Raw genomic sequence first — 12,441 nt, forward strand, 5'->3', positions numbered from 1 at the left:
CTCATCTTCTCTTCTGCTGCCCTGAGGCGCTAAGCAAAAGCTGACTGGTGAGATGACCGCAGGCCATACGCTGCTCTAATTGGACCCTTTGCATTCTGATTACAGACGAAGAAGGAATTAAAGAGAAAGTTTGTCTAAAGGGTTCAGAGATATAATACTTCATTTTAGTTTTTTCCCCTCCTTCTCTTATATATCCGTTGACATAAGAATATGGGTTTCTTTGGAAGAATCTTTGCAGTAAGATGGAAGTAAAGGCCAGAGCAGAGAGACGGGTAATCCTAATATTTCTGGTGACATCTACTGTGTTGATTTATACATCACCAAAACCAACCAACAATCAAAAGGCTCAACCAAAAAGCTCATGTGTGTGCTCTATTCTGAAGATAAGAGATAATACTAGCCCTTGTTCTGATCCGCTAGATTTCTGTGGAGGTTCATTATGCGTCAGTGCAGACCAGACACCTATCACCCATCCATCACCTACACCTCCTGCATTCGTGTTTGTATATATTTCTCTCAAACCCTGCTGGATAATGGCAATCCATCCATATTCTCTTTGCTGCGACATTCAGTGGAAGTGCCAATCTACCACTTGGAAAAACTCTGCATATAGCCGTACTACATACTGTTACCTTAATCTTGAGATTCAGCGTGCGTCGACAAAGCCATAATTCACAGTATTACCACATTAGACAAACGACCACAGCAGCAGGGGGCAGGTCCACTGTGTCACTTCATAGGTTCGCCGAACAATATGAAAAATACATTAACAGTAATAATGTGGAATCCCATGAGAGTGCCATGGGGGGGGAAGACAGGGGTGCTGAGCATCACAGGGAGGAACAGAGGGAGAATTGGAGCACAGATTGTTGTTGTTGATGAATGACACCAGAGGCGACGTGCACCTGCTTACTGAAAATGATCTGTCTGTGTTTTAGTTGCGGGATTTTCTCAACTGCTGAGAGTTGCACGTCCATCCAGAGCCCATAGGACCCTCGTGCCCATCTGCAGGATCATTCACACATCATACTGTCATATCTCTCCCAAACTAAACAAACAGACACATGAAGACCTAATGTTCACTGAATTACCTAAACATTTACACATGCAGCAAAGAGGGATGAAGGAACAGACAGATACACAGACAAGAAAGTATCCTACTCCATCTGTCCTGTCTCTCTGTCTCTGTGTCTCTGTCTCTCTGTCTTTCTTTGTCTCTCTGTCTCTGTGTCTTTCCCTGTCTTTGCCTCTGTGTCTCTGTCTCCGGATCTATCTCTCTGTTTCTGTGTGTCACACACACACAGAAACAGAACAACCGAAACAGGCACACAAATAGACCTTTTCTCTCTTTGTTGCAAAATAGTAACATTCATGAAACACACAGTTACACACACGTACATTCAACACACGCACACACACACACACACACACACACACACACGCAAGCACACACATACGATGTCTTGTACTTCATGAAGTTCCTTCTCCTTACCCTCACACACTGGGCAGCATTCCCCTGGTACAATGACAGGATTGAGGCAGCTGTGCCCACAAGCGGCCGCCACACAGCGGGCATCTCCACTCACACACTGACAGAAGGTACAGTCATCCTCACGCCAGTGGTCACCATGTGCCAAGATCTGCCCGTTCACGTAGCAACCAGCAAAATTCAGTGCTGGGTAGATCGGGTCTACAGAAAAAAAGAAGAGGGGAGAGAGAGAGACTAGTTAGAGCAATATCACAAATTTGGCATGAGTAGTTGAGGGACAGAGATATATCAAATCTGAAATTTTACTGTAATAACATTTTCTATTCATGCTTCAGTAATTTCACAGGAAAAAAACAATAACATTAAATATCTTGCTCGTTCGTGATATTTTGGGACATCTCTGCCGCATTAGGGGTGAACACATGTCTATTTTCCTGTCCTTCAGAATTTAGAGACACTAAAAGCTAGTTTTGATTATTTCTGTTTTGTTACACTACAAGACTCCAGACTGGCAATGGGAATGTCAGTTTGTTGAATTTCAAAGCAGTAAAATCATTACAAGTCTAATCTAAACATGACCACTATCATGCAGGTAAATGTATTACTGGGGAAAAGTAGGAGGCTGCTGCAATTTCAAGCAATAACGCACTGAGAATGAGAATGTAACCACAAGAGATGCAAAGAAATTGAAAGTATATGCTCCTAGGAAGGCTATTACTGATTGTCTACTTAGGTAATACAATAAACAAATCCCAAAACTAATTAACTAAAGGAAATTAGTATAATTGGGGCAAAAGTTTCTACAATAGTTGCTATGTGCTGCTGCCAAGAGTAGTAATCAGAAATTTTCTTCATGTTCAATATTTAATGTTGAACACTTTTCATATTGTTAAAGATCTTGCCACAATTATAATTGCACATGAAACTAGTCTTACACCGTTGACATAGTGTTTTAGTATTCTTTCCCACAAATCATATCCTGAATCAATTATAACTGTACAATAAATAAGAAATGAAGCAAGCCTCCAGGCACAGAAAAAAATGGAAGGCATTTTGGTGGAAGGTGAAAAAAACTGTGAAAATGCATCTTGAAATCCTAGCTTTGTGACAGCTTAAACTTAGTTAAACACATTCGGACAGTTAATGAAAAGAAATTTTTCATGTCACAGTATTACCCTTTATGAGGTGAACTAAAGCATGAAGGAAGATACCATTAGACTTTCACTTTGAGTTTGAGTGATCTCTTTGACCTGTGAGGACCCTCCGAAGTCTATAATAATTGAAGCATCCATGCATCTCATTGTATAACAGTATGAGAGATTAGACATCTTTAGAACAGATTGACTTTTGCAGTTTACACTTTATACAAACTTGCTGTTAGGGATGGTCAGAGAGCCCAGTATTTGTATTTGTATCTGTATTTGTTGAGGCAGCAAAATTATTTGTATTTTTATTTGTGATGGAAATAGGTGTAACAATCCTGTTTTTGTTTTTAATACACTTCTAATTTTAGGACATTAAAGTGTTAATATAAGTGTTCTTCAATAAACTAATATCATAATTAGTAACACTTAAATGTAATATTGGTTTATGGTTTTCATAAACCTAGCAATAAACATGTATATCCATAAACATCACTGAAAAGAAAATCATTTTAAAAGTGAATGCAACCTTGTGACACACAGGCTGACTGAGCAGTGAGCACAGCATGTAGGTGAACTAGCTAGTAACTACACTGCCAGAGCTAACGTAGGCTAATCGCCTACATGGAGCATCTTGTGAAGTTATACTTCAGTACAGGTTTCACAAATAACAAAATACTTAATCTTTTGGCACATCAGCACCACATTATCATAAGTATCAGGACTTTGAAAAGATGCAAAGGTGCAAATAACTGTGTCTATTCCCAGGAAAGAACCACATGGACATGGAGGAAACTGCCACAAGAATGAAGTCGTAATTTTACAAGAAAAAGTCATAACATTACAAGAATAAAGTCGTAATTTCAGACTACATATTGTTTCAGATGGGAAATATCAGAGGGGCAGCCTGCCATCTACATTAAAATTAGCAACGTGGAGCATCTTGTGAAGTTATACTTTAGCATATTTTTCACGAATAATGAAATGCTTAATCTTTTGGCACATCAGCACCACACTGTGGCAGGCTGATCCTCTGATCCTCTTCTGCTCTTCTGAAATTATGACTTTACTCTCATAATATTACAACCTTAGTCTTGAAATCTCAGAATTTTTTTCCCTCAGTGTGGCCCTCATACGCCCTCATAATGGGGAACACCAGCTTTTTGGCATGTTTTTTTTCTTACCGAAAACAAATAATTTTTAAAATATTTGTACGAAATAAATATTCGTAAAAACCCACTATTTGTGCCTTGCTGAATACCGTATTTTGATTTGGCTCCACCCCTACTTGCTGATGTAACAGAAGGAATAGTTCTGTGATTCGAGATAAGTATTGATTAAATGATTTGTGTAAGTGATCATTTTCCATTATTGATGACAGCACTAAAGTATGAGAGGAAAAAGCAGCAATTCTATTTTAGGCATTAGTACAGGGTTTTTTTGTTGTTAACTGTACTGTGCTTTCATATTAACATTAATAACATTGTCAATTTAGTTAGCAGTTACTGTGAGTGAACAAGAGCTCTGTGGGTTTAGATGAATAACAGTAGGTTTTGGGGGGAATGTGTATTTTCAAAGTCTTGTTTCTCACCTTCACAGACAGGACAGCACTCTCCCTCTGGTACATAGTAGCGTTCACAGTGCAGAATACCACACTGGGCTGTGAAGCAAACCGACACACCTCCTTGGCAGCGACAGAACCTACAGGCATCCATCCGAAACATATCCCCGTCGTGATACTCCACTCCATTGAACGTACAGGCTGGTTTAGTCTCTGTAAAAAGAAAAAAATATGAATGACACAGATACATAATGCATAACAACATGAATAAACATCCCAGCAAAAAGCACAGTGACAGCCAAAAAAACAAATGTGCACTGGAGGAAGTATAAAGACAGACAAATATAGTTTAGGGGTTTTACAGGGCACTCTGTCGTGCATTTGTGTCTGGGAGCCTTTAGCAGAGTCTTTCTGGTCACCATGGCAACTCTAGGTGCAAAATTCACCTTTCAGCTGCTACATGGTATACAGCTTGCAGTTTGTGAACTGGTGCAATGCATTGCTATGATTAAATACTGTGGCCATTATTTTCATTTTAAGCACATTCCATCAAAATCAAGACTGTAGTATTAACTCTGTATAAGGCATAGTACATACTGTACTATAATCATACAAACCATCAATATACATCATTTTATGTAATCGCAATTGATTCTGTGCCCCTTCTCCTTCCTTATTTTCTTTTTGTTTTAAATTGTAAAGAAAAACCAAGTTATGAACTAAAAAATTCAATATTAAGATCAACAACAATACTGTAGACCAACAAGGCGAGATGGATTCTTCCAATGGATCTGCTTTAACACAACTGTCAGTTAGCTGTGGTTCACTGAAATCCAGTGAGTGTGTTGTTGTCACAGACTGAGCTGCACTACACTGTGTGTATTTGCTATGTTTTCTAATAAATTCTTGCTTGGTCTCTCTCTCTCACCCAACCCTTTCCCCTCCCCTCCTATAGTCTAACTGCTTCTACCAATTAACACTAAGCTGCTGCTTATAAAAGTAGGTACAAAAAGACAAACTTAACAAAAGTCTCAGTACATGTTGCTCACAAAACAAATCTGAAGAGCCATTAATGAGCCATTAATTTCACATAGATACATACTAGTACTCTACAGACTATTCCCTCACTCTTTGTTCAATAAGTGGCATTTGTTAGGAGAACATAATGGCAGGTGGGCATGACTCATGAGTAAGAGGCAGCCATGCAATCATTAATCACACTGTTACTGTAACAGGTTTTCATCTTTGTTTCACTATAACATACGACTGATTGCACAGAGCATTTGCCAGTCCAGATGAAGAACTCCAGGGCCCTTATGTATCAAGTATCTCCCAGAGCACTGATACAGGATTAGCTCCTCTGGTCTGCATTACGATTCCAATAGCCATAAACTTATCACACATCCGTGTATGAGAGGGTCGATACATACTACCCCAGTTTTCCATATAATTCAATTTTGTCCATGTTCCCTAAGGGGTAACAGAAATACTATCATGAAAAGGATGCATGGATTCACGTATAACATACGATAAGCAGTGAATCTGTTTCACAAACTAAAAATTCAGCATCCCACTGTTACCCAGTATTGCAAATTGCTTGACTGGCAGGTCCCAGAAGAGGTAATATCCTTTAATCCCATGCTTTAACAGCTCACAAACAAAATAAAGACAATGATGAGTGCAGTTCAGATTTCATATGGCAAAAACATATGGCTTACAGCAAGCCCATCCTTTTCGTCTGCAGTAACGGTTGGCGTGTGACACATAGCATCAATAAACGATTTGCTTTCATCCTCCCCTGACAGCGTTGTTTTAATTAGGCCTGTCCTGTTGCAGGCCTGTGGGCCAAGAAGAGTGGACTGAACTTAGTCAATGGGCTGGGCCTGAGTAATTAGTGCTAGTGTGAGTGATGGTGAAGCTGGCATCCTAAAAACTTACCAGATGTTCGCTAAGCACTCACCCCTCGTGGGTAGCTTTCTATATAAATGAGAGAATAATCTGCTGCCACACAGCACAGAGGTCCAGCGGAGCTCTGTAAGGGGTACCAAGGACACCCTTGACGCTGACAGATTGTCCATGGAAAACATTTTGTAGCTTTATCTTTGTCTCTTCATTGGGGAAGAGCAAAGGCACCATTCTTGGAGGGTTAAAGAAAAAGGATATGTGACAAAATTAAGCAAAATGCTGTGAGTGGTATACCTGCTTAAGACATACTGCCTACATGTGCAATGGCCTCAGGTGTGCTATTTTGGCCAACTGCCACCATAGTCCACTGGAACACAAATGGCTATGTTACCTTAACTGTGTCAGTCAGCCAGGGTAACTCTGTCCCTATTCCTCAGTGGTGGTCCTTGGCGTAATTGCTAGAGTTAAACAAAAAGTGCTCTCCTTTGGGCATGTCAGTTAGTCTGATAACACAATGGAACTTGTGGTGTGGAAAAACGAATGATCAGTTTCATGCATGAAAGAGGAAAACCACCTTAATTTCACTCAATTCGGCTGAGAAGACTTATAAGTGAAAGAGACTTGCGAGATTACAGATAATTGTGCATTCCAAATTGGGAGAATATGGGAAAAATCAGATGAGCAGATCCTGTAATAGGTTAGCTGAACTGGGTGGCTCTGACTACTTGGTATGCTACTTGGCATGAGCTAAACATGAGAGAGCTATCTCAGCTAAATCAGGACAGTAAAAGAGAAGCTTACATTCATCTTAATGCCCCTCTGTTTGTGAAGCAAATCTTCATAACTGTCATGTTGGTTATGCACCTACCGGCAGGTTGACTTACAAATGCATGGGAGCTCCTCCATTCCTCTTCACATAAGGAGTGAAGGTTGGACTTGTGTGGAGATACACAGAGTTTGTCAAACTGTAATTTTCAGCCTTTTTCTTTCTAGCAGTATCCGTCACTAAGGATTATAATGGCAGAAAACTGCACCCTTGTTTCCCCTAAAACAAAACTGGACTTGGCCTTCATTCCCAAAACCTCCAGAGTTTGAGTTTCACACAAGGAAAGAGAACATGGCAGTTTACTGGTACGTGTTAAGAATGCTCTTTAAAAAATAGTCCTGTAATAGTCTAGTAGTCTTATAATGACTGCATCTGAAAAGAGAAAAAGCCATCTAGAATCCTAAAACACTTAAGTCTGGTGCTTGAGAGAAAGACTGTTCCGTGAAAGAACACGGCATCTCATCAGGCAACTCCATGATCAACCAGAACAGCTGTAACCATCCAAGAAATGTTTCTGTGGTGTAAAATGCTTAGCAAGCAAGAAACATGGATGTATGAACATTTGTTTTGCACATAACCAATGCATGAAAACTGCAAAGATTTGAAAATCGACAGGGAGAGACACATCAGTTAGATCAGAGGGCAGAGTAGAGCATATCTACACAACCTGGCTCCAGTTTGGCTGAGTGAGACTGCACAGAGCTAACAAACACATTCAAAATAATGGTTAATGTCCTTTCTTATTTGTTTTTGTTCGTATGTCCTTTTTTGTTCTTTTATGGTGTAGCGATTCTTTGGGTAATTTTAAATAAACCAAATAAAATTACACTGTTGCTCAGCATCACCCTACCTGGGCTTCCTTTTGCTGGATCTACAAAAAAAAGTAACATTGACTTTGGTATGTGCATACACAGTATTTCTGCTAGCTTTCCAAATGCAGTGAAGTTGTAACAATATTATTGGATATTACAGCAAATCACTTGGAAAAAAAACTCCTGACAACTCAGGTGTAAGCACAAGCACCCTACATTTCTAATCATCACCTGCAGAGGACCAATTTTCATCTCAGTGATGGATGGTACTGATCTTAGAATCTCAGAGGAGCTCACGTATAATCCTATAAAAGATAGCTATCGACTCCTGAGGCAGGAGTCCAATGCAAGTCACACAATTTTGGCTACACGGTGTGCTGGCCATAATTAAATTCTGCTTCAAACATCTTCATCTACACCATTGTAATCTACTTTGGAGAACTACACCAGTCCAAGCCTCAGCGTTTGGCATCAGTGAAGTGCCAAAGGGTGTGAGGGTGATTTAAATTCTATTACACATATCAGTTGAAAAGAAACATAAACAAAACCGCTTTAATTGAATTGTCACATCTTATGAGTGGATCAGAGATTCTGCACATCTTGCTTTGTAATCTAGTTTTCTCCTCTGATGACTGAGTCACAGCTTTTGTGACGATACATCAGAGTGAATGCTACACAATAGCCATGCACTGACAGAACATATTAATCTGTGATTTCTCCTGCAATATTGTTGACTGACATTGTCTACTGCTCTCTTATCTACGAACTCTACACCTTCCTGTCAGTCAGAGGAAGAAATTGGTTGCCATAGCGATAACAATCGACGACGCAGCTCTCTCGTTTCTGCTGCATGCCCTCGGGCTGTTACCATTAAACTGAGCTGTATCTTCCCCCTTTCCCTGCCACGGGGCCAACAGCTTTTAACTGGCCCTGCCTGAAATCATTTCAGTGCATGACTACACTCCCTGTGTCTGAGACAGATGAGGTAAGGAGGTAATCTATGCTACCACACAAAACTTGTCATTCATTTGAATGGGAGACACATTTAGGAGAGTCAAATATCTGAATGTCCATACATGTTTTTACAAGCCTGAGTGGTTGTAAGAGGCACACTCTCTTGTGTACATACACATACATTCACACACCCACACGCGCACCCAACACATAAGTCAGCGCACACACAGTACACACACACACACACACACACACATGCACACACACACACGGGTTATCTTTACCTAGAAAATGTCTGAAGGAGACTGAAATCACAATTCATTGATAAGGGACACAGAGAGGTTCTCAGGCTTGAGAGGAAGCGAGAGCAGCTCCTGAAATTCTCTGTCTGAAGATTAGAAACCAGCACTCCTTCCCAGCGCCCGAGTAGAGCCAGGGAGCATGACCTCAAATAAAACACTGATTACAGCCCATAACCCGCCAACCTTCACATGGGCAAACATTTGTGTATCACACAAACATGCACCTTTTGCGTGCAAGTACACACACACTGAAAGATCTAAGTGTGTGAGGCGATTTTTTCTTTGAGTGTTTTTACAGGCAATGTTTGGGTTCAGGCTGAACCATGAACCTGTAAACTAAACCATTTCAAAGAACCACCAAGATGGCATAGATTTGAAAGAGAGAGAATCTTCATATTTCTATGCAGGACAGGAACAAGATGTACAAAGAATAGAAATAAGGAATGCTGGAATGCCCAGAGGCAACAGAAGACTCAAGGCTAGCGTGATTGTTGCTGTGTGTTCTGCCGATGATTTAACTTCTGTTTATCAGAAAGCGGCAAAGGAGGCGATCCAGACACCCCCCCCCACACCCACACCCCTAACCCCCCACCTCATCCCACCCCCTATCCACTCTCTCTTTTCCCCCATAGTCAGGTCCCAGAGTAGTCATGCCTCTGGCTGCCTCCCAGAGGCAGCATTCCCATGTGTGGCCGCTCCCCTTGTTTTGGCTGCGCTGCTGAGAGACAGACTAAATAACACTGATAACAAGTAGACTTCTGCAGGTGTGCCCTGGCAAAGCCTGTCCCAGCTCTACACATGCAAATAACCAGAAAGCAGCACCTGCAAATCAAAGCTAACTTGGAGAATTCGCCCTAGCGCATGTGCCTGCTTTGAAAAGGCGAGGAGAGGAGAGGCTGGTCAGCATGTTCAAATGGACATTGTGAATGCAAGGCAACATTCATGGCAGAGGTGAACAAGGCATGGTTTGTATGAAGCCCCCTGTCAATCAGTGAAAGCTTCGGAACATGCTAGCATTGCAGCCTGACCCCTACTTTCCCTGTACCTTAAAATTGTTCTCTGTACCATTCTTCTCCTTTCCTTCGAGAAGAAGGAGAGAAACAAAACCACAAGCTTGTGCTCACAAAATAAAAAACCCAACCCAAACTAACCCAACCCAAACCAAACCAAACCAAAAAAATTACTGATCTAAACCGTGCTTGTTTAAGGTTGGTAATTTCCAAAAACTTTTACTTGTACTCCTGAGATCAGGGCAGAGTGTGTCTTAATCTGACTTTATCCCTTAAGAAAGAGCTCATTGTTCTCTGATTTCCTCATGTCACCTACGGTAGAACAACAAAGGCTTTCACACAGATAATCCCAATGCAGATTGCTTAAGGTCTGGTGCACTGCGATTGACCACAGCTGATTGAGAGCCCACTCAAATTACAGACATTAACGGTTTCTTACCACACCTTCTAACCACATGTTCAGTCAAATATATTCAGCAGCAATCACTCAGTTCTCAGTATGCCAGCAATATTCTAATCATGGGCCCTTTCTGTGTTTTGCCCTTAGAGAAGACAGACAGGTGGACTAACACATGTGCAATGCAAATGGCTAATCAGGCCACTAAAAATAACGGCAAGTGTGTTCCCACACTGAATCAGAACAGAACAAAGAGAAACATATGCAGCTGAAGTCACAGAAGATGTTTATTTTCTTTTTATGTCAACAGCATCCTCTCTTTCCTGAAGGAAAGACTAACCAACAAATAAAACATTGTAATCTGCATGACATCAGAGCAATAACAGCAGTGATTCTAATGTCCTCTTGAAACCTTAAATAAACCCTATTATCAAATGGTGCCCCCATTCTTTTGAGATACAACTGGCAGGACCACAGAGGCCAGACCTAATCCTCTCAAACACTAAAGCAGAGACCTTTTACACTGCAGAACAAGTGACTGGCTGTGTCAGAAGCCACTATTGCTCCACGAAGTGAGCACTGAGGCAAATCCTGCACCAGAATTACCTAGCCTGAGAAAATGTTGGTGGTTGAACTCTAGAGAAGAGTGGCGATTAACTCAGTGTGGGAGAGCTGCAGGTCCTCCTCAAACAGGCTAATCAAACCCTTATCTGCACTCCAGGAAGGTGACATCACTGTCTGACGGCGAATCTGCTGTCCAAACACAGCGTCTGAGAAAGCCAGTGCTCACTAACTATTTCAAACAACTATTTCTTTTCTGCGTTTGTGAGAGCTACTGCCATGGAAAAGCACCTGTTGTCAAGCCCTGTCGGCATAATTATTTCCACCGGTTTGTTTGTTGATGGCAACACTGATACAAACAGATTCTTATTGCTCGCTGACGGCTCTCTGAAGGTGCAGACACTGAGATAGCGACTTGATGCCCCATTATGCCCAGAGTAACATGTCAAAAATTAGACTACTACATCCCTGCATAATGATGCTAAACAGCAAACTTAATACTAAATTAAGGCAAGCCAAGATATTTTGTTCCTGCCTAGCTCTTTGAGCATATTAGACAGTTGCTGGCTTACACTGATTTAGAGCAGCGTGCTATTTTCTCTTACTGGGAACATACACGTTGTATTGAGCAGGTGCTGATGTTAATCTGAGTGAGCTTCATGTCAGCAGGATTAAGGTATTAACAAACAAGTCCCATTGTTAGGTCTTCCATCTCTGGGGCCATGTGTCCCAGAACCCCCGCCCCCACCAGCCACCCCTGGATACATCACCTTTGCGTGCTCAGTTTTCATTTTTTCAATATTCATTTGTTCATGTCACGACGAGGTATGTTGGAGGTCAGATAGGATTACATCGACTGCAGTGCTGCAGATGACGTGTGTTCAACAGCTGTCCTGTATTGATCGTTATATCACTTTTCATCCTCAGGAACGAGAACACATCCTCTCTCTCTCTCTTTTCCTTGTCTTCACCCTCTCCCCACCTCCCTCTCCTGCTCCCCCGCTTTGGAATATTAATACATCCTCAACCTTGCCAGTGTGCTGTATCCAGCCACAAGTGACCAGATGTTCAATCAGTTTATATTTCTGTTTGGTGCTTTGATGTTCCCTGTGCTGATCTCTGCTCTGCCTCTTTGTTCTAAAAATCACCCACTAGACAAAGGGCAATTTCACAGCCGGCTGTGGAGATGACAGAGAACCTGGCTCCTCATCCTAAGCAGATGTTTAGACTCTCTATGCCGAGGAGGTTTGTGTGTGTGTGTGTGTGTGTGTGTGTGTGTGTGTGTGTGTGTGTATGTGTATGTGTGTGTGTGTGTTCTCTGACTGCTGCAAACTTTTATGCTTGCTGTCAAACATAAACAATAGAAATTTTCCACACTACAATCAAACATACAGTTTAAGCCTGAGGGTTAACTGTAGGACACATTGTAAAAAATCCAGCACCTGATCAACCTTTGTTCCCAATCATTCATACACTGTTATG

General features: G+C 41.3%; 1 protein-coding gene across 2 annotated transcripts in view; it reads right to left on the reverse strand.

The window, feature by feature from the left end:
* Positions 1 to 12,441, reverse strand: part of crim1 (cysteine rich transmembrane BMP regulator 1 (chordin-like)) — a 66,660-nt gene that overhangs the window by 17,896 nt on the left and 36,323 nt on the right. For both annotated transcript variants that reach the window (XM_030786306.1, XM_030786307.1), the window contains exons 6-7: positions 4,223 to 4,405; positions 1,493 to 1,690 (exon numbers count right to left, since the gene is read on the reverse strand). In XM_030786306.1, coding sequence (XP_030642166.1) covers positions 1,493 to 1,690; positions 4,223 to 4,405 — 381 coding nt within the window. The remainder of the gene's footprint in view (positions 1 to 1,492; positions 1,691 to 4,222; positions 4,406 to 12,441) is intronic.

Source organism: Chanos chanos, chromosome 10 (assembly GCF_902362185.1).
Source record: "Chanos chanos chromosome 10, fChaCha1.1, whole genome shotgun sequence".
Lineage (NCBI taxonomy): Eukaryota > Metazoa > Chordata > Actinopteri > Gonorynchiformes > Chanidae > Chanos > Chanos chanos.